The following is a 23,295-nucleotide window of genomic DNA, read 5'->3' as shown; positions in this document are numbered from 1 at the left end:
GCAATTCTTGATTATAAAGGGAATCAAGTGGTCAAAAGTCACCATGTTTCAGATTCTACTGGCAGCAGCTGTGTCCTACCATGCCAGTTCACTGCAAAATGATTGGGAGAGTATATATACTGTATACAAATCGTACTTATAGTGAGGAGGTTTCAAACTCATGATTGCACATATGTGCCTCCTTTATAGATTATGCACAACATTTGCACAGCATGTTTTAAGAACCTGTCTCACTCTGCAAATGACTCTGGGCAAATACAGTGCTTTTATTTTGGTACACATCTAGCAGGTCCAATCAGAACCGGACAGCGGAAAGATAAATCGAGTGGTTTTGTTGAGTTTTATGTTGTGTCGAATTTGAATGAACTCAACACTTTTTTATTCACCACAAATTTCAGCGGAAGCAGCGGAATTATCCCGATCACTCCTAGGTTTATTTTAGGATGCGATGACACGCTCATACACACACACACCAGATCACATCTTTAATCAAAATTGTGTCAAACCCTAACCCTAACCCTAACCCTAACCCCGCATACTAGTTTCAGTTAGATCCACTGGTCCAGATCACGGTCAGTTATATCACACTTTATCACACTACACTGACTATGAATAGCCAAACAACCATCTAAACAACTTCAAGGATGCAAAAAAAACGCACTGATTTGAAACTATGTTGTATCACATTCAGACCAAGCACAGTAGGTGCTTTTAATGTTTGTGTTCCTCAAGTATGAATGTTCTGTCCACCAAACTTTTTGTTAAATGAAACGTAAATAAAACATCTACCATACAGGTTGGAAAGCCACAGTCCTCCCGGTGTATCAGATGAACTAGTTACGGTCCCATCCTGTGGCTGATATATTAACAAAGGTTTACAAGGGCAGAGCACTACATATGTAAGTTTGGCCTTATGGCTGACCTTACAATGCACTTAGTATCCTGTACAGGGAGTAATGCTGCAGCCACTCCTACAAGCCATTTATTCCAGCTAACGACCGTCAAGCACTCATAAATCAGCATTAGGAACCTCTTTCGCCCTCTCTCTCTCTCAGTTAGCGTCCCCTCTCTTTGGCTCCCTCCTTCCCCCTGACATTTTCTGTCTCTTTCTCTTGTGCTTTCTTTTCTTTGCTCTTGTCCACTCATTTTTACATTTTTCCTCTTAGTTTTTACTATCTTTAAACATGCAACTGCCATCCTCCCACTTGCTTCCCCTTTTTCCATTTCTGCATACCAATCTCACCCCATTTGTGTCCATCTTGGTCCCTCTTTATAAATAACTGCTTCCTTGTCTGCTGTCTCATTTTCTAGCTTTTCTTCCCCTCGCACCTCGCCTTTTTCCACCCTTCCTGTTGTTTATGTGTTGCTCCCCTTATCTCCTGCCATCCATCCTCCTCTCCCTCCCTCTCTCCCTGAAAATTCCTTCCCCTGCAGATAGAGACGGCATCCCTGAAATGTCTAACCCTAGTATTGGCACCTCTATTGATTTTAATTAAGCTAATTAGTTCATTATTTGAAGGATCAAACGGGGGCATCCATTACTGCATGGAGGATGGGGGCAGTGAAGTTAATATGGTAATGAAGACGATCAATTATCACTCACAGCAAAGTCATTAACAACAGCATTAGCATAGTCAACCATCGCAACCCCCTGACCTCCGCTGCTCTGTCCTTCTCACTCTCCCGCTTTCCCTACAAGCAGCTTCTACACACAAAAATGTGTGTGCGTGTGTGTGTGCGCGTGTGTGTGAAAGAGATGGGGGGGGGGATAAAGGTCACACAGTTCACAGACTGTTTTTATTGCAGACCTGAATTGAGTTTCCACCTTCTCTCATCGACTTGAGCTTAGCACTCACTACTACACGGGGTCAGCCGGGTTTGGAGCAACCGCTGCAAAAGCATAAATGCTATAAAGGCTAGCCAGTCTAATGCTGTTTCTAATCAGTTATAGCGAATACAGTGCACGAATAATGCTTTTAGGATCAACCTTAACAGAGTTCCTTGAAAGATAGATGTGACGTGGAAAAGCATTAGAGCTTATCTCAACAGTGTTACTCTTAAGATATAGCCACCAAACTTATAGGGACGGCAAGTGCAAACTGCTGCTCTCTATAATCTTTGCTGTAGTCGACTATCTTTGGCTGTAGAGACTAGCAGCTTTTAGCAAGTTTGCTCAGTTAGCGTGACCGCAGATCACTGGGGAAGTCACTGTGGCCTGAGAACACTTCAGGCGAATACGGCAGTACAACCGATTGGGCACCGCCTCTGAGACCTGCGGATGCCAGTTTGAAGACAGATGATACAGTACAGAGGTGATTTACAGCAGGCTTGGGTGATATACAAACTTTTATTTCACAACATTTTCCAACCATAATATCACAATAGAGGCTATTATCAGTATTGAGAGAGAGAGTCGGGCATTGGCAGCTCGCGCAAACAGCTTGTAGACCCCGAATAGTTTCACATTTCACTTTTGGAATTTGGGAACTTGTTTTAACTAAACCAGAGTTGTCAATTTTGGAGAAGACTGACCACCACTGTTTTGGTGAGTTTTATTTCGTTTGAATCAAGTGTGTTTTACAATGAGTAAACAAGACAATCAAGCTTGGCTCGGTGAAAGAGAGAAACTAAAATTCTGGACATATCCTACATTTTGCCCCTTTAATCCCACAGATCACAGTATGTGTGGTTCAGAAACTGTATGAATTTAAAAGGTGAGGTCATTCTGAGAAGAGGTCTGTTTTAATTCCATAAAAGTTCCTCTTTTGGAGAACAAGACGTTTTCATCCAACAGCTGAGCAGAGTTTTTCTTTTATGTACTGTTTTGAACTCGGTGAAGCTAAATGGGTCTTAGGAGTGCTGCTATGGAGGGTGCTCCACATGACAGGAAAAATGATGTTCTCATTAGCATGGATTAAGTCATGAGACCAATTTTGTCTTTTGGTTCCCGAGCCTTCAGTTTTTAATAGCCCCTGTACTGTCGTTTATGGGGAATGTCATAAATAGTCACTTTATAAATCACACACAAAAAAATTGGAAGCTCTCATCACAGCTGGAGATGTTCCCAGCACTCAGTTAGCAAATTTGTAGCCGACACTTGTTATAACCTATTTGTTTCTTCTCCGATACAAATAAGACAAAAGAAATTGGGTCTCCTTTGTTAACCCTCTATTTCATAAACAAAGCGAGCTAATAAGCATAGCAAATGGTATGCTTCCAACTGAAGCCGCAGCACATCAGAATACCACACATCTCTAGTGCAGACATGGAGTCTCAAAAATGTGTTTACTAACATGTGGGTGTTTGGACTACGCTCTGTATGGTAATAATTTGAGCATTGCTTGGGAATGGTGAAATGGCAGGATGAGTGGATCAAAGAGAAGACCAGTGATCCCAAATGATCCCTACTGATCTGTTCTGATCTACACTGATCCCCCTCAGGCCTTCACAGTCCCCCATACTGCCCTGCAGGCCAGGGGCTAAACTCTGGGAATTAAAAAATCTGCCCAACAGACAACGACACACACACACACACACACACACACACACACACACACAAGCACACATATAAACAATGCAAACACACAAAGAAAACAGTGCAAAATTGCAAACGTGTACTGCAGGACAAAAAAACATCATACTTGAATAGAGACACAAAGAATCACTAAATAACGGAGTAGAAATTTTAAAAAAAACTTGCTGTGCATATGTCCAGTATGCTGGATGAATTGTATAACAGAGTCTGACCTTAGATCTATCATCTCAGAGAACAGATCACACACTCTTCGCTCCAGGGCTGTCCTCTGTTGATTCAGGTCTTGAAGAAGTAATTGAGAGAAACTAAATTATGAGAGCCAACTGACTGTCTGACAACGTGGAAAACATATAAAATTATATAAAATCCATGAAATCTATTTATGTGTTCATTTCCCTTTTCAAAGAATAAAGCTGATTGTTATTGAGGGAGGGGGGTTCCAGATATCTAATTATGGATTAAAGAAATTTGGATTTGTGACCTTTTTGTAAGATTTTGACAAATACAAGAGTTTATAACAGGGAACATGGATTTTTTACATCAAATTCTTTCTATAATTGTTGAGAACTCTTGGAGAGACTCCTGACAGAATGCTCTATACAAAAGTGTTCGACGAACCATGTCTGAAATTGAGGCCGAGCTTCCACTTTCTTCATCCTCCAACTGTCCTTTCAACCCAAAGTTTGCAACCATCTGGCCAGCAAAAGTGTCTTCAAGCAAGACACTGAATCCCTGCCAGCTGCAAAAGCTGCTCTGTAGCTGCCCTTCTGCCTTTGACCTGCCTGGAATAGCACAAGTGGAAAAAAACATTTCTACAGAGATCAGTAAAGTTCCAGTTTTATTGCATTATATGATTATTAATCCCTAAGCTGCCAAAATGACTGTCCAAAGAGAGAATAACACAGAAGAGTGAAGGAAATGACTATGAGAAAGTTTCCCAAAAACTCCTTGGCACTCAAAATAATGCTTTTTATTGTAACCGAATGACACAACGAAAGTTCAGCATTTTCCATTATTTTTAACTACTTAGCTGGAAAGCTAGTTAACTGTAGAAATTGATACTGGCGAGAGCACCGCAGGAACTGGAAGTGTACATCCTGACACTAAAACAGATTCTCTGAGTCCAGCTGTCTCAAGGACAACTAACTATACATCCATATAATTCAATATTCATGATAACCTGTGTCAGTGAACACTGTTAAAAGACACACCTACTGCTACATGTTACATACAAAAACAGCTTCAAACATGTTCAGTGTTATTCTCAATTTGATGTTTTGTTCAGTTTTGTATTGCATGTGGGAAACAAGATGATGCTATATCCGTCTAGCCATGGATAATAAATGGACAACAGGCTAATTGCAGCAGTCTAGAATAGAGAAAACAAGCCTTGGATTTCATGATATTATGACCACAAAACAAACTCTGTTTAGTGTCCATTACAGTTCAGCCCTATTGTGCATCAACAAGACTATACACTACGATTCAATCAGACGTTAGCCAAGCTCCTATTACAGAGCTCATTGCATCGTTTACATGGTGGAACGGTCCATAAGTAGCTCTAAATGCTCTTCATTTGATTGGATTTCACATTATGGACATCAGAGCAGAAACACACTGTTGTCCCCTGACTATCCTAATAGACTGTTGAGTGAGGCAGTCCATTTGTTTGTATTTGTTTACCAATCTAGACCCTGAAAACATACAAAGTAACATAAACAGACAGCGAGAGCAGCATTTAAGACGGGTGAAAATGGAGATTCAAAAGCTCAGAAAACGGGTCGATAGCAGGACACCAAACTATTATGTTCCCTTGCGCTGTGTCCCTTTGGCTGCTTAAGGAAGCTGTTGCAGTCACAAACAAGAATTACAACGGGGCAACTGCATGAACTGAAGGAGGTGTCAGAATGTCATTGAATTAGCTTCTCAATTTTTATGGTCACCTTTTCCGCTTTGGCTGTAATTTTTTAATCTACAAGAGAAAATTACATAAATTGCGCCTTAAATTTCTTGATGGCACATCTGTGACCTAAGTCCATGTATTGTGCTACAATTTGCAAGAAACATGAACTGTACAGTCCATTCAGTAAAGGCATATGAGAAACCCTTGTGGAGTACCAAGTGCATAGATGCTGGTATTTTGTGTTGCTAAAGCAGTGCCATTGAAGGAAATGAAGTTTTAAATTGAAGGAGGTTAAAATGGACAGCTTTGAATGTAGAGAAATGCAAAACATTGTATTAAATTGACCTTTGTGACCACAGAGGAGCACACACAAAGCTAACCCTCTGGCCTTCTCCATAATAGCAGATAAGTACTCTGACATATAATAGGCTGTAATTACTTTTCTGTGTGTAAAACCCACTCAGAAGTGCGAATACTGATGGAGGCCTAGCCATAACTGAAATGGAACAATACCTTAAGGTCACCACATCAAGTGGCGATGTCTTTATAGTCTTGTCTTGCGCTGATGCAATCTTGAAATAAAAAAAAGGGGGGAAAAAACACATCAAACTTGCATTATTGTTGCAGAGAGCTCTCCACCTCCAGTCTGCTAGGAATTAAAAACAATTTCTGATTTCCTCCAGTCAGTGGTCGGGGCCACAAACTAAAATGATGATAACAGTGGGCCTTTCTCTGTTTGACTCTATGCATGCTGCTAATCCTTCAGAGTTCACTGCATCCTTAACACCAAGTCTCAACGTAGAAAATGTACCATTATGCTTAAAACGACTTCATTCTCATCATAATTGCTTTTCTATATACCCATTATTCTACATGATGATATTATTCTTTCTAAACAATGAGGGCTTCTCATGGACTTAACTGTGAACCGCATTCAGTGTGATCTTCGCTGACTGGATTCTGTAGTCGAAGAGGCCTTGGCCTCGAGTAGTGTACACAAACAAAGGATCTCGGAGACGATGGTAGCACAGAATAGAAGAGAAAGCCATGAGCTGTTATTCTCTCTCTTGTTTTCTCTCTTTTAAATTAATTCTACTGTGTTTGTGCCTGCTTGATATTTGCGTGTGGATGGTGTTCGTGAGCACACATTTTATTCTATTGACATGTGCTGCTCGATTTATTGCAGAAAACCAAGTAATGTCCCTTGTTAAATGGGTAATAAGAAAGGAAGCAAATGTATTTGTTTTGGGGTTTATAACCACAATTCATTGTGTGTGCAAACACAATGGGAGTCATGGCCATCTTCAGGTTGAAGATCCCATGCTTCAAAACTTCTTTTATTAAGAACTAAATTTACAAACTTGCGCTTCATCAGCCCTTGAAGAAGTTTTCCAGTTTATGTTCTCTGCCTGTACAATGACATCTCCTTGCCGCTGTGGTTATACTGTGCAAAATTAGCCTGTATTTGCAGGTATTTTTAATATGGGTCACACAAAAAAGGGTAATTCACTTTTCTCCCATTTCCAGGAGACAAGTTTGCCTTTTGATTCTGTTCTGGGTTAGGGTTCTGTCACGTTTGACTTCAGGAACATGCTGGAAACTATAAAACAGTAGTAGCAGCATGGTAACCAGGCACAATGTTAGAGTAGCTACTCAACAATGACTGAGCAATTTCCACGTGCTGGTGATGGATCATAAAACAATTTACAAGCCAACATTCTTGACTTCAACGCATGTCACAGCATCAAAAAACAGAAGTAAATAGGTGCTAGTGTTTTATTTTGCCTGTGTCAAAGTGGTATTTAAATGTCTGCATAAGACTTTTTGTCATAGAGACTGTAGAGTAGAGTTCTCCTAAAGACATAGATGACTAATGGAAACGAAACAATGATACTTTAGCCAGGCCAACTACTTCATCAAGCCAAAATGCTTTAAAACATTTGTAAAATCTTACTTGCAAGCTGCAATCAGATGTTGGTAGCTTCATTCCCCAATCGGAAACCTTGTTGTCAGCTTCCTTTTGCAGATCCTCGATGGTCTGAACAAGCACCTGGTTCTGGTCTGCGAGGTCATCCACATAAGACCGCAGGAAATTCACTTTCTTCTGCAAGAATAACAGCACATCGGGATCAAACGCTGGTTCATTTGCTGTGTTTTAACAAAGCAACAGTAAACCAAGCTCTACTTTATTGAGTCAAAAACGGCAAACTAACATTCAGAATTCTGTTTAAAACTATAGAGAGTGGTAAACATGTAATTTGTGCATGAAAAAAATCATCAATCATTTTCTAGCTGAAAAGAACTAAGAATTCTGGTCATTGGGAAAGGTGGGGGATCAAAAAGACTAACAGGAGAGCAAAGATAAAGAGATTTTGTGGTTATAGTTAGGATCACAGGAGGTTTAAATGGAGGTGAGAAAAATGTTTAGAATAAATAACAATCACATTTTATCTGACAATGTTTGGCTGGGGAATAAACAAACCCAGGTGGGTTCTCCTGGGGAAACACTCTTATTCTGTATTATTCATACATTTGATTTTCATTCATTTCATGTAGTGTCTTCTGTATAATGAATGCAAAAGGTAAAACACAGGTTAATAATAAACTTATAATAAACATTTGGCCAAGGAACAAAACAAAATTCAGAAGTTCTGAAAATGAATTGCAATGATATACAATTCTTTATTTTTTTTATTAGCTCAATATCCTCTGGGGTAAACATAATTAACTTTTTGAGCATTTGAACACTACGTATTGCCACATTTGTGATGACACACTGTCACTGTTTTTTCTCCTATATTCATGGATTCTGAGATGTACATTATATTTATGATAATGCTTAGGAAAACACATGGTTGAAGCAAGAGAACAATCACTGACAAGCATAAAACAAAACAATATCTTGGATTACAGCATGTGAAGGTACACAGATAGTAGGGATGACCATTTTTCCAATATTTTTGAAATTGTATACATAATAATATATCTTATATCATTTAATTGACAAATTCTTTTTTTTTTAAATATAATAATTGATCATTAAAATAATCAGAAGTTGCAGCCCTAATTTCCTCTCAGCAACTTTTCACTGTGCTGCAAGAACATCACACTGCCTCCTACATTGGGGCCCAACAGTGGGGGCCAATGAACATAAATCACTATTTTCAAATTAGTTGCAATATGAACGCAGCTCCTAAGGGACGGAGTTGCAAAGACAGCGTGTCATCTTCGCTGACCTATAAATGTAGTACTCCCTCTTGGCAAATCAGTGTTTTCTTTTAAATTGACAGATTACAGAGGCAAGATGCATAATTTCCCCTGAAAAACCATCAAACGTCAAAGTGATGTCAGATGTCACTTTGACACACAACTGAATAATCACAAAAACAGGGACTAGCTCTGCGCCTTGAATGATGATCTCACAAGGGAAACATGAGAGCTCCCCAGACAGCCAGGATAACAGAATCTGAAAACGTATGTTTTATTTAGTTTTATTTAACCCTTGTGTCTTTAGGGTGGTCCCACTGAGTCCCACTATCTGATTTAATAGCTAGATACACAGGGTGGGAGCCAACAGACATTCACACACATCTGAAGACAACTAGCTGGAAATGTGGTGATGGTGAAATCCATGGCTGGTGGCCACAGACTCTGGTTCCACCGCAACAAGCAGGCCATACATTTTTAACATCTGGAGTGGGATCCACAGAAGGAGAGCAGCAACACCTTGTGTATAAGGGAAACTGAGATATGTAATATCCTAAAATAATATTGTCAAAGCTGATGATGCCTTCATTGCTTATTGTGGTTATCTGTGTACATGTGCCATCACTATGCTTACATTAAGCTTGCTAACACGTGCATTATAACCATGGGCTTTGTAGGACTAGTAGGACTGAATTTCCTGTCTAAATAATTGTCGTACTTTCATCACAAAGCCACACTTTCACGAGGGGTATTGGATTGGTTTCGAAATTCAAAACATTGTTTTACTTCCCAAAACCTCTAAAATCCACCCTGCCAGACAAAGAGGTCAGATACTCTTGGCTTTCATACAGCAGCCCACCTAGGATTCACAGTAGATGACCTCTGAACTGCATTATTAGAAAGGAATACTTTATGAGCAGTCAGTCGGTCAAGGGTTAGGGCTAAGAAACATGTTATTCCCTGTTGCTGTTTTGTGTCTAGAAGAAATGCATTGCTAAGTTCACATTTTACTGTTTACAAAGAAAATAGGTCACCAAAACATGCTCTACAACTGACTTAGTACGCCGAACAAAAATATAAACACAACACTTTTGCTTTTGCTCCCTTCTTCATGAGTAGAAGTAAAAGATCTAGGGCTTTCTCTATGTATACACAAGGCATATTTCTCTCAAATTCTGTTCAGAAATGTGTCTAAATCAGTGTGAATAAAATCCTCACATTTCCTTAGTGGTGTCTTTCAGGTCAGCCTTTTATCTCAGCACCACTCATACACTTGTTCCTTTCCAGGGTGGTACAGATAGCCAGATAGCCTACATATACAGTGATCACAGCTGTGATCAAAGGGAGTGCCACTGAAATTCAGAATTCTGTTGCCTTAAGAAGCATCTGTACATCTCTGTTCATAAACGTCTGTCCCCTAAAGCCAAAAAAGTCAACAAGCGGTTTATACTGTCCCCTGACGCATAATATAACACTGATGTATCGCTTCAGGGAGAGTAACTTTACAAAGATGGTGGATGTGACAGTATCTTAGATAACATCTTGAGGTTGACATTGTGTTTTTTTAAGCTGTGGAACTGAAAATGCATCCATTAATTCTAAACTCAGTAGCATGTTGGTTTCCTGTTTTTCCAGCTTTAGAACAGAAGAAAAACATCCTTTGTGTATGCTTGATTTGAATTCTTTAACTGGGAGTTTGTACAAGTGTTTCAACATGTCAGGAAACATCATGAACCTACAATGGGTTTATGGATGAATGGGCGCTGTATTTTCAATGGACAAGGTTTGTGATTAACTGTTCACATCAACCTTTAGGACTTGGGAGCTCCTGGGTTCTAAACACATAACCTTGTTAAGGAGGCCCGCGACTGGGGCCGGCTGACCGAAACCCATCTCCGAAACCTTGTTACACTTGCTTTGATGCACAGCCCAGCTCACACAGGCTACATTCTGTAGCTAAATGATGTCACATGACAATCCTGATGATTAGAAACCTCTCTTTTTTAAATATGAGTGTGGATCTGTGTTCCTGATCTCTGCCGCTCAGATGGAAACATAATGCAATTTGCCACCTGTTACAAGTGCTGCGGCTTTATGAAAGCACCCCTGCGCTTCCTCCTGTCATTTGTCTGACAGGATGGAGGTCATCTTCTGATGCCCGAGACACGGTGGACAGGATGCTCTATGATTTGTATCAGATGGATGATAACCTAATGACAATGGATGTTGGCAGAAAACTGCAAATCTTGTAGAGACTTTGGGTTTCTCAATAATGCTTGTTTTTTTAAAAACATAATTCAAGCTAGTGTGTGGACCCATGAATACAATCCAGGGTCCAGACCCTTGGGTGCCTGCCTATGGAGGGGATACAGAGTGTGGCCTGTTAAATGACGAACTGTTCGATTGCAACATCAATTTAGTCACGACAACAAACTATCACTAGGTGACATACTAAGTATTACTGGGGGGTCAATGTCTGATCAGATTTGATTCACTTATTAGAGCTGCAACAACTAATCGATTAGTCGTCAACTGCTAAATTAATCACGAATTATTTTGATGAATGATTGATTGGTCTGAGTAATGTCCTTAAGAAAACATGACAAAATCATCTGATCGCAGCCTCTTTAATGTGAACATTTTCTGGTTTCTTTACTCCTCTATGACAGTAATTTGAATATCTTCCAGCTGTGGACATAGCAGGACATTTGAGGACGTCATCTTGGGATCTGGGAAATGCTTTTCGGCATTTTTCACCATTTTCCAACAATTGGAAAGACCAAACACGTAATCAATGGATCAGGGAAATAAAATACAACTTTCTGACATTTTATAGACCAAAGAACTAAGCTTTTAATTGAGAAAATAAACCATGGCTTAGTCAACAGTGAAAACAATTAATAATTGCAGCCCTACACACAACTTTTTCTTGACCTTTGTGAACGCAGACATAAGGAAAGTAATCTGACTAGAAGTGGGTGAAAGATTACCAGGCCTCCAATGTGAGCATATCTGGAGAAACGTGTTTGGGATTGATTGACATTGACAAAACGGCCTCCAATTCCAGCACTCCATAGCAGATGTAATGTACTAATAATTCACTCTCTTAAATGGCCATAATGGCAGCGGTGGGATTCGAACCCACGCCTCCAGAGAGACTGGAGCCTAAATCCAGCGCCTTAGACCGCTCGGCCACGCTACCGTTGTACTACCCCATTCAGATAACACCTCAGCAAAGCGTAACTCACCTGCAACAGCTCCTCCTGGGTCATATTAGCGTCGAGCTCCAGGCATCTCAACCTCTGCTCGTGAAGTCCCTTGACCTCGTTTATGAGCTCTTTAATGTTGTTCGTTTCAGTCCCAGGGTGGCGGACAGTAACTTTCAGCTGGGTTTCTCTTGAGACAAAGTCCAGAGTGTCACTTCCCTCACCAGGCAGCTTCGAGCTCTCTCCTGACTCTGTTGTCGGTGTCTGCTGGCTCATGGCTGAGGACGTTTGAGCGCTTGTAAAATAAAACACCCGCACTGCTTTTTAAACAAACTGTAGGCTGGAGGAAGCTAAGTGGCTAACTCATAATCACAGCGTGTCACTCTGGTTAAATCATTGTTCATACTGTCAGACAGCTGCAGAGCGACCCTAAAAAAGTAAATGCGTGGCATTTTGGGTGAATGTTAGACATTGTTTGTGTGATTTTGAGTGTATTACCGTGGCTTCACCAACAACTTGGTCGCTATGTGCCGTTACTACAACGGACGACCGTGAATCATCCTGTGAAAGAAGTTTTTTCCAGACAGACCGACGCTTCCCCCTACAGTTTGCCGCTGCGTTGGCGCTGCGCGATCCGATTGGCTAATTTTGACAATCGGCGTCGCAATCTTGACGTACACGCACACCATTGGTGAGTTTTCTTTAAGGGGCGGGGTCCCCTTTTCGCAACCCGGAAATGTACATTGTTTTCGTCGTAGCAGGGAGGAATGGGCTACTGAGTTCACCTTTCCCTTGAAAAGAAATGGGTAAATATGTCGCCGTTGTGTTGTTTAGCGAAGATTCGACCGTGCGGTCTATGCTCTCACACGCTAATATTTTCACACGAAGCCTAAATGCGACTCGTGGTGTCATTTTAACCGTGTAAAGAGCACTGTTATCGCCTTCTTGTAGCTATTTAGTGTCGGTGTTGTCTACAAAACAACATTTCTCTCCTTGTCTTCTGCATGTTGGCATTTGGCCTAAAATAAAAATCGATGTGTATAGAGCAGACGGTTCAGATGACTAACTGTTGTGGATTAATATTCATCACAAGTCACCTCCAGGTATATTTACCACGTGCAACTTTTGATGGTAACCTTGTGAGAGTGTGTACCCTGAAAAGTATGTTCTACTGCTCCGCACATAATTCCATTATTCCCCTAAATAATCAGTGCCAGAGATCAAACCCTTCCGCATTGAGATTCAAGGCAAAGTTGATCTTATTGATTTTCAAGAGACTACTCACTTCATTTCTCTCATCCCAATCATCACTCCTCTACTCTTATCTGTGTCTTGGTTATATCTCTCCTTTCCAGTGGCTTTGACTGCATTGCTCTCGCACACTCTGCCAAAAAAAAAAAAAAAAACCCTAATCCCCGATGTGATTATCACATAATGCTCTTGCCTTATTATCAAAATGGAGCAGATTTGGGTTTTGTTGTTGTTAAAGACTGATGGGCATGGGCTAAAAAAAAATTAAGAGACAATGTCATTATGAGGTGAATGCGGAGCGACTGATTGCATGAGATTGAAGTATAGGCGCGGGGGCCTCTGGAGCTAAACACTTAGTGTAATGAGTGTGTTTTTAAGGGAGTCACTGCAGTTAAATTGGGTTGTGATCTCACTCTGGGGTCGGGGGGTCGCACAGTTTCCAGATGAAGGTGAGTGATAAAGGCAGCGGGGTTATCTGGGCTCATATTTAGAAAGATTTCCACCCCTAGATGGATTAGCTTTATCGTTTTGGTCATTTAACGGAACAAAAAGGCATGGTATTGCACTTAAATCATGGCACATATGAAGGAAAAATACCAGAACTAACAATTCTTTTTTTCTGTGTTAGAGATTTTTAATTTGAACCGTTTTGATTTTAGAAGCTTTAACCAGCAATTATTAGGCATTTTAGAACCCATAGTTGTCAGCTTTAAATAGATTGATTGAAATTCCCAGCCAAAAATCTAGCTGTTATTACAGAAAGCTGTGTAAGATATTCTCTAAATATCCAGTGTGCTAAATTAAAAGCCTATACATTGCCAGAAGCCACTTTTTCCTTTAATTTTGTGGGAAATCAAGGCATTACATTTCAATATTGAGATGAAAGTTTAACATGTCATTAGGGGTCCATCTTGCAGCAGCAACAATCCAATTCTCCAAATTGATTCACAGATGCACAATGAAGATGAATCCTAACAGTAGCATCGTTACAGTGGGCTGTTGTAGTGAACTCTCTCATCCTGCAGTGGCCTTCACATTCTCACTTAATTTGTTTCCACTCCCACAGGCATTTCAATTGTTGCATGGATAAACAGACAAAATGTTTTATCTTTTATCTCACTCCTGTTTTTCATGCACAAAGGGAAGCTAAGAAATGTGCTGATCAAATATTCCTCAGCATAACGTGTTCTGTTTGCATGAGGTGAGGCTCCACTGATCTCTCATTGACTCCCTAAGAAAGACACAACTTCTCTTCTCCCTTTTATTAGCTGTTCCGCTTTTTCCTCCGCATTCATTGTGCCTCCCTGCCCTCTAAATGTTTCATCACTTTTTAAGTTGTTTTTTTGCAAACCCCTGTACTTATTACTCATACCGCCTTAGCATACTGAATCTCTGTACTCATGAAATCAATTAATTCTCTTAAATAATTTACCTTCAGAGCAAACCAGATTAAGCAGAGCACATTTTTTGTGTGTCGGGCTGTTCTAACGGATGTGTTTTTTTTTGTTTTTTTTTTGTGTTCAGACATTAACTTGGCCCTCACCCCATGGCTCGGAGGAGTCTTGGGTGATTAGAGAAAGAGGAGAGCCTTGATAAAGCATTAGTGTGTGACACACACACACACACACACAGCCTGAAGACCCCTCTGTGCATTTGCACACATTCATTTTTCATGAAACAGACTCATAACAATTAGTCTGGTTACCGCCTGGATAATCTTAGCGTCCCCGTAATGCCTGTGGTCTGCTGTATGACATCACTCTCTTAAAAGTTCTAAATCCGACATTCTCATCCGTTTTCATAGTGAGGACATTAGCAGGCCATGGCTAATAGGCCCGCACTCGTTCCTGGCGAAAGAAGGGCAATAAAGTGAAGGAGCGGGAGAGGGGGGTGGTGGGGCGAGCGAGACGGGAGTGCTCAGAGAAATAGGTTTTATTCACCAGAGCTTTTACACAAATTAATTTACATGAGCGGAAGAAAAAAAAATGTAAAGTTGTAATCCAGCGTGCTTTGCCAATGCATAGCCTATTTCTCGCTACAAGCATCATAGAGAGCCAAGTGAACGTTTATGCATTATTTCAGCAAATATATTATGCCAGCAACCATAGCTAAGTGCCCAGGAATTTGAGCGCTTACGCCACGCCAGGAGCTAAATCGAGACTTTTGGATGCACGCTTTCCAACTGGCATGGAATGAAGCCTCGTGTGCGGCTTCAGAGCACTTGTCCGCTGCAGAAAAACGCAGTCCCCCAGAGATATTCCACCTTCCCAGCATCCCCCAGTCTTTAGTCCCCCTTCCCTAAACAGCCCTCATCCCCTCCCAAGACACCAACGCCAAGGTCAAGTAGAAAAGTGCAGCCTTCCTCTGTCTATAGGCTATTCCCCGGATGCCCACACCTCAGTAGGACTGAGTCGTGTACGCTCCAGGAATGTTCCCTCCTCCTTCATTGTGACCGTCAGTCTCAAGGTCAGCTCCTAGGGAGAGGTTTGTGCTTATCTGTTTCCCCCTCCCCTCGTTTTTTTTTCGTTAGCTATCTTTGCCCCCAGTTTTTTTTCCCCTTCACTGTATCAGTAGACAGTAGCTCAGAGCTCCCCATTTGGGGTTTTTATGACGTGTTGTCTGACGCGTCTGTCTTTTTTTGTCTGTCTCTTTGTCTATCCGTCTTTCTGTCGGGTAGCTGTCATTACAGCCCTGTTGTCTAGGACCCGGTGCAGCTGCGAGGCTTCAGTCTGATGCTCTGTATGCTTTTGTTGCCTCGCCTCTCCCTTCCTCACACTGGTCATGGCCCCTTTTGCCTTGAAGCTATGTTGCAGTGTGTTCCCGGTTAGATTGGATATTGTTGTTGTTGTTGTCTGTAAGCTATGGCAGTCAGCCTTGAGTCAGTGCACTATCTTTGTCTGAACAAGATGCACAAGCTAAGGGAACAAGGTGAGGGAACAAAAAAAACCCTCATCTGACCTGAATCAAAATGCCCTTTAATATTCCCAGGAAGATGTTTCTTTATTTTATACAGCTGCAATAGAAAAGCAGAACCCCAGACTTTTCAGGTGATTTTCTGTTGATTTAACCCACCGTCTGACTCTGTCGTTTGTCAGCCGCCGACTCTCTGAGAGAGGGCACTTTGTCTCCGGGTCGCTTGGTTGGCTGACCCACGAGAGAATCATCAAGTCAATATATCTCATCAGGTGTGTGCGTGTGTGTGTGTGGTTGTGCAAATGCTGTCAGGTCTGTCCTCTAATGCACACACACCGCACCAGTACTCTGTAAACACTGGCATTGACTGTGACTTTTGACTATTACATAAGGAACATGGATTTCTAGCTGTCCGCGGCAAAAGCCCTGTAAATTCAAATGCTTAATTTTTATAGGCAGCCCAGCATTGACTGAAGTGTCTGCTTGTTATATATTTGGCAAGTGCTGCAAGTCTGAAGGGAAGCTGTCAATAGCAATCCCAGCTATTGATATGGCAGTGGGCAGGAGATGTTACTTGGCCCCCGACTCCGGCATCCCTCTGATCCCTCTACATCATAATTACATTAATATTGACAGACCCTTGACAATAGTCACATTACTATTGATAGGTGGCTGTCAATACCGTGTTTCCCCAAATAAAACATATTCATTCATAACTTGTAAACTGCTCGATAAAAGGCTTTGAAAAGAATATTGGACCCGGCCGGGTTTGCTCTCCCGAGAGGGCTGCTGCTGTGATGGGGATTTCCACCACCTGGCTGTGTATGTGTGTGTGTCTGTATGTGTGTGTGTGGAGCTATGGACTGATAGATTAATTTAACTCTGTATTAGAGCTCTGCATAGATCAAGTCTCCATTTGACAGAAATACATATTCACACTCATACACACACAAACACACACACACACCCCCGCAGAAACATAATCTGCACATTTTCTCCCATCAAGGGAAAAACTTTCCGATTAAGCTAAACAAATGGAGCCTGTTTATTGGTTACCATACACATTCACACCACCTCTATTTCTTTTTCTAATCCAAACTCTACTTCCATCACAGGCGAGGTTCTCGTCACTAAACATGGCAGCATTTCAAATGCAGCTCAATGAATTTGTCACACCTGCTTACTTCGGTGTGAATTCACTCTTTTTTCATTCATTTGCTAATTCTAACTTAGTTGGACGGTGTATCCTGGCTCTATTGAAACATCATGAATACACAGATGGTCCTGTGCGCCACAGTAAACCCGAGCATTGCCGCTGCATATTAGTTTTTTTTTTTTTTTTTACCTCCTTGAGAAAACGTCTAAAGTGACCATCATCTCTCTCTCTCTTTCTGTCAAAACTGCCATATTTACCAGGCTGAAATCTCTTTTAAAGCCTCGTGACAAATCCTGTTCAGCGAGACACAAAAGCCACTGTCAAAAAAAGGCCTCTCTGTCTCTCTCTCTCTGTGGGCCTCTTGCTCTGTCTCTCCTTGCGTTAGTTAGTCTCCCACTTCTTAAGCGTTTCATTTGAGGAGAGGGCAGATAAAACTTGGGGAGGGGGGGGTGGGGGTGCTCTGAGCAGTTTGGAAAACGTATGCGGCGCAAAATAGCCCAGACGTCACAATGGCAAGATCCCGTATGGAGTCGACTCTAGGGGAAGGAAAATTGTTCCACATTTGGCAGATGTTTACGGTGTACCAGAGACTGTGCCGTTAGCCTAATCCCTAGTGATGTGATTTGTACACACACCCCTATCTCCAGAGGGAGCAGGCACCAAGAGCCCCTGGGCTTCGCCTCCTCTGTGAGTGTGAGTGAGTGAGTGTGTGTGTGTGTGCGTGTGTGCATGCGTCTATGAATGTGTGCTGGATTGTGTGTGTTTATACACTGGAGAGAGCAGTCTAAGACCCCCTGCTCCTCTGCATAGCGCGGCTCAAAGGTTGCATTAAGGACGGGTTTTACATGTGAAAAGTGATTTCCGCTCCTATGTATAAAGAAAAAATAACCTTCCTAACAGGATGGGCCTCACCTCCGGGGCCTCATTCCTCCATACAACCTCGCTGTCCTTTTAATAGTTGTGCCACTGTGTATATTTTGTTCACGACTTTAATAAATCAAGTATGGGGTTGCTGATATGTTAATAAGGTTTTTGATAGCGGAAAGTCCTGAGACATTTATGTACTTGATCAATGGAAGTTTTAGGAAATATTCAGGGATTTTTATAACAACTGGGATCATATTTTTTGTAGTTCAGCCATCATCAGGGATAGCATTACTTTTGACCGCTGATTTTGAAAAGTTCTTGATTATGAATATGCTATAACCAATTTTATATACCCCATGCTTTATGATGGTTATAGTCTGATGTTTACGTAGCATTTACTTGTATTTTTGTATGTCACATCTTGTTGTGAGTTTTTTGTAACTTAGGTGCTTTGTGTTTCCTGGCTGTCTCCACCGCTACTGTGTCTTTAATTTGTAGTCCACCTTAACCAGGACCCTTGATGTTTAGCCACATGTGTGTGCTCTGCATTGATAGTGCATTCATGTGGTGTCAGAATAATTGGAAGGAAAACATATTTCCCACTGGGAAATTCATGTGAACGCCCCCTCAGGTCGGAGCAACAACCCGGAAAGCTGAAACACGGCGGACGAAAGTAAACATTCGGTTGATGGCAACCTGCCTGTTTGTGCAATATATTACATGGCTTACATGATCTGTTTCCTTTTGCTCTTTCTTGTCACTCAAATACTGGAAACGGCTGTCAGTGTGGTGGTTAAACGTTCTAAGCGATTAAATGCAAAACAACTTCTTTTTGGCATCCGTGCTTCCCCAACATTCCAACTTCACACACATGAACACAGCGAGGTCGGAAAAACAACTTCTGAACTCTGGAAGTGGGACCATCCGAGAAGCCCTTGACTGCAGCATAATGCCAATCAAGTGATGTTCTTTGAATCTTTTGTACTGCTGCATTCACTTGTTAGCTGTTCATACCTTGAAAAAGGTCAAAATCCTTGTTAAAATCCAAAAGATTTTACACAGATTTTAGTATGTGGATGCTTTTTTGTCGTCCAGTAAGACACATTAGCAGAAAGTCAGGTCATGACTAAGAATAGGGGCCCAGACTAAATGAAAACATGACCTGGCTGATGAAGATCTCAATCTCATTGCCTTTTTCGATGTGTAAACAATAGAATCCACTCAAGAAAAACCTTCAAAACACGATTAACATGTACAACGTTGTTGTTTGTTTTTCCAACAGATTTGGAGAACAAGCACGATGAAAAAAGGACAGCCGGAGGTCCAGAAAGTGATGCTGACCCGCAGACGCCTGTATTGCGCATCAGCCAGCTGGATGCCCTCGAGCTGGATTCGGCACTTGAGCAGCTGCTTTGGACCCAGTTCTCCCAGTGCTTCCAGAACTACCGCCCGGGCCTGCTCACCCCTCTGGAGCCTGAATTGAGGGCACTGCTCCAGCTGCTCCTATGGAGGTTCACACTGTACTCTAGCAATGCCACAGTGGGCCAGTCCTTGCTGAGCCTGCGCTACCACAACACCCTCTCCTCGTCTCCACGTTTCAGACCTCTCTCACGCAGGCAGAAGTTGAGTCTGTTGCTGCTCACCGCAGGTCCACGCTGGCTTCAGGAACGCTCCCACAGCCTGCTGCTCGGTTTGAGCACAGGAGGGCCCATGTCTGAAGGTGGTTTACTCCAACAGGGTCTCCGCAAATGCCTAAACCTTGTTTCTAGTATTGCCCAGCTCACTAGTCTCATCAACTTCCTTGTGTTCCTAAGAAAAGGTCACCATCCCGTCCTGGCTGAAAGGATCATTGGAGCCCGGGCAGTTTTCAGCAAGCCCAACGTGGTCCGGGACGTAACCTACCAGTACATGAACCGCGAGTTGCTTTGGCACGGCTTTGCCGAGTTCCTCATCTTCCTGTTACCACTGATCAATACACGGAAACTGAAGGCAAGAGTATCTTCGATTGTTTTTGGCCGAGATAAAACCGCCGGAGCACCGGAAGGACAAGGGGTGTTCAAAGAGTGCGGACTGTGCGGAGAGTGGCCGACCATGCCTCATACGGCGGGCTGCCAGCATGTTTTCTGCTACTACTGCATCAAAAGCCACAGCATTGCAGACGCTTACCTCACCTGTCCCAAATGTGGTGTGGAGGCGGAAGAGCCCAAGCTGGTCAAGATGGAGGTAGAGATGATTGGCAGGTGATGATGATGTAAAGGAGCTGTCATGGCCCAGTTTGTTTTGAAATTGCGGAGACTTATTGTATTATTTGTGTGATGATGTAAATGTGTCTCAAAGTTTACCACATTTTGATAAGATGTGATTAATAATTAAACTTCATTAAGGAAAGACACTTAGACTGACAGGAATATAATGAAACAGAGAGAAAGGGGAGCCTCTTTTAGGAGCAGCCCTCGCTTCTGGACGAGTCACATGGCAGTCATGTATGAGTCTCTGACTGGACTTCAGTCTTTATGATGTCTGTGTCTTTTCTGTACACACCGTCCTGCTGTGTGTAATGTATGTGTGCATATATTGACAATCCCCTGCCCCCTCTCCGTTTCTCCAGCTGGACTTTGGACAGAACTATTTGTCTTGGGTGCACTGGACAGACTACGGAGAACCACACAGAGCATATATTTGATGAGTGAACGTGTTGATTTATGCTCCAAATTGGCTGCGTGTTAGCACATGTGAATGCCCGCGTGTGTGTGTGTGTGTGTGTGTGTGTGTGTGTGTGTGTGTGTGTGTGTGTGTGTGTGTGTGTGTGTGTGTGTGTGTGTGTGTGTGTGTGTGTGTGTGTGTTGAAATGGGAATATTTGTTCTGATGAAAAATGCAGAAAGTCAGCTGAATAAATAATGGGAGGAATTTCTGATGCCTCTCATCATGGCCAAATTAGCATTTGTTGTGTATTTTGTGCCTAAATTGTATTTCAACATCATTAAAATTGATAGAGTGCTACCTCTTGGGTGTTTATTTAGTTAAGTGGAGGAGAGAGAGATGAGGGAAAGTTATAACAATCAGCACACTTCTCTCTAGACAGGCCTGGTCGTTCTAACTCCCATTATCCGTTTTCACAGCACCCCAACATGCTCAAGATCAAGGGGGCAGCCGGGGGCTTGGATTGACTCACACACACACACTTGACAGCCAGCCTCTCTTTTCCCTTGGCCTTTCTCTCTTTTGCTGCCTTTCCATCTCTCTCCCTCTGTAATCTCTAGGGCCCTCGCCCCTATAAGACTGTAGTAAACTGTACCAAAACCCTGGCAGTCGTCTCCTTCCTCGCAGGCGAATTACTCTCTAATCCCTGTAATGAGTCCAAAGATGCTTATTTATGCTGGAGTTAACCTCCACCAGTGAGCCCAGCCCCGGGCCAAACGCACCCCAGCTGAGTGAAGCCTTTCCTGGGCTGACAAGAGAGGAGTGAGGGTGAGGGGGTGGTGGTGGTGGTGGGGGCTACCTCCCACCTCTCCCTTCCCTCCCCCTTCCTCCCCTCTCCGGCTCTGATCACTAGGGCTTAATTGCTGATTGCCGAGACGATCAATCGGAACTGCAGGCGTGATAGAAAGCCTATTGCGCGGAGCCGGCCTCAGATCTGGCAGCTCAGAAAGACGTACACACATTTGCACTCAGATGAGGTTAATGTTTCTAGTGAGCAGAGAGGATAAAGCATGAAATATTTGTCCTCATGAGGTGCATGAATGCCCTGAAGAATAGCGGGCCAGCGTACTGGCTGATCTTAAATTATTTATGTAACTGACCAATGTGATCTTTATTTCTCCTCGAACTTCCGCAGGTCTGCCGAGTGTATGTGCGTGAGTACATGTCCTTGGTGATAATGCAAGGCCAAAGTTAATGAATTGTATAGTTTAAAGCTCATATAAAAGTATTGAAATAGCCCCTCGTTGGATTAAAAGAAAATGTACACCTTGAAGTGGGGGTTAAAATCCTGGATGATGATTGGTTTTGACACACTGGGGGGGGTCCTCTCTCAGATCAAGGACATTTTGACTAATGAATCCTATAGCAAAGCATGTAAAGCCTGAGACACGGAAGAGCATTTGTCAATATTTTATGCACTACATCACATTAATGTACGGCAAGTCCCAGCAAGCGAGATTAAGGAGATGTTAAAGATTAGGGATGCATATATGATCAGCCGTAATGCCGCCGGGACGTGTCATTGTCTTAGCATTCAGACAGACTTACAATCCAAACCTTTTTGCAGATATTACTCTACAACTCTTAAGTGAAGTCCCCAATCCTCAGGAAAGAGAAAAGATAAAGAAGAAACAGTGCATTAAAGTCTATTAATTGAGTTAGGCCGTGGATTGAATTAGTTGGAAGTTGGAACAGGGCTCTGGACTTAAGGAAGGTAGCTGGGGCTCCGTTAAGCCTATCTGTCTTTGGATCTTTTCTAATTCGCAGGCTCCGCGTGGAGAAGAAAAAGAGGAAGAAGCCCAGATTCCCAGCGGCTATGCAAAGCAATCTGCACATTCACACGCAGCCATTTAGGGAGCAAATTGGCCCTGTGCCCCCTCTGACGAAGGTTTTAAGAGAAAGGGAATTAGGGCGTTGAATCCCTAACTAGATCTCCTTCTTTGATGAGCCTCTTTATCCGCCTGTCCCTCATCTCCATTTCTTTGATGTTAGGCGTTGATTTTCCTGATTAAATAGTTTTTAAAGTAAAAAGCTCCTCTCTGGGCTCTGTAATACTGGGTACTTTACTGTACCTATTGTAGGTTCGTTTGTATGCATGCTTGTTGAATGGTCCATCTGTGGTATTCTTTAATTGGAACAGAGCCCTTGGCTTGCAGATAATAATAAGGATAGTACAATAGCTCTGATTCGTACATGCATATTTTTCTCTGAGAAAAGAATGTTATCATTTAAGCTTATGCCTGGCTTTTACCTCTTCATTTGAAATGGCTAGAAGGACTCGGAAAGCCCTGTGCATCACTAATGAAATTAGAAAAAGAGACAGAGTGAAAACACCCGCGCTTTCTCACCTCAACACAATTCCGGCTCGGATCCGTGCGCTCACGGTGCGAGCGTTTTACCGACTTTTCAACAGGTAAGGGAATTACATCCCTCTTGTAATGGGGAGGTATTTCCAACAACTGACATCACTTTCAAAGAGCGAATGACATTATTTTCATGCCAAGAAAAGATAAAACAAAAAATGCAACATTTATTTGTTGACACCTCCAAGGATTT

At 42.2% G+C, this 23,295-nt stretch overlaps 2 protein-coding genes and 1 non-coding gene across 16 annotated transcripts in view; 1 reads left to right on the top strand and 2 right to left on the bottom strand.

Moving 5' to 3' along the window:
* LOC119008593 (trichohyalin-like) overlaps positions 1–12,488 on the bottom strand; it is a 100,440-nt gene extending 87,952 nt beyond the window's left edge. For 3 of the 14 annotated variants that reach the window (XM_037079064.1, XM_037079067.1, XM_037079066.1), the window contains exons 1-2: positions 11,894–12,452; positions 7,393–7,542 (exon numbers count right to left, since the gene is read on the bottom strand). In XM_037079064.1, the coding sequence (XP_036934959.1) occupies positions 7,393–7,542; positions 11,894–12,127 (384 nt within the window). In that variant the 5' untranslated portion in view covers positions 12,128–12,452. Of the gene's footprint in view, positions 1–3,747; positions 4,318–5,951; positions 6,011–7,392; positions 7,543–9,863; positions 11,490–11,893 lie in introns of those variants that run through there. The other 11 variants (XM_037079072.1, XM_037079077.1, XM_037079065.1 and 8 more) reach the window with 10 other exon arrangements.
* trnal-uag lies at positions 11,766–11,847 on the bottom strand. Its single transcript has one exon. It is a non-coding gene; the product is annotated as a tRNA-Leu (tRNA).
* A 60-nt stretch (positions 12,489–12,548) lies between the features above and the next one.
* On the top strand, positions 12,549–20,976 carry pex2 (peroxisomal biogenesis factor 2). Its single transcript, XM_037079080.1, has 2 exons — positions 12,549–12,657; positions 19,321–20,976. The coding sequence occupies exons 1-2, from the start codon at positions 12,654–12,656 to the stop codon at positions 20,280–20,282; spliced, it is 966 nt and encodes a 321-aa protein (XP_036934975.1). The 5' UTR covers positions 12,549–12,653; the 3' UTR covers positions 20,283–20,976.
* The last annotated feature ends 2,319 nt before the right edge of the window (positions 20,977–23,295 follow it).

This window comes from Acanthopagrus latus, chromosome 19, assembly GCF_904848185.1.
Source record: "Acanthopagrus latus isolate v.2019 chromosome 19, fAcaLat1.1, whole genome shotgun sequence".
Taxonomy (NCBI): Eukaryota; Metazoa; Chordata; class Actinopteri; order Spariformes; family Sparidae; genus Acanthopagrus; species Acanthopagrus latus.
Note: the sequence above shows the minus strand (reverse complement) of the source record. Positions and strands in the feature narration are given on the sequence as shown.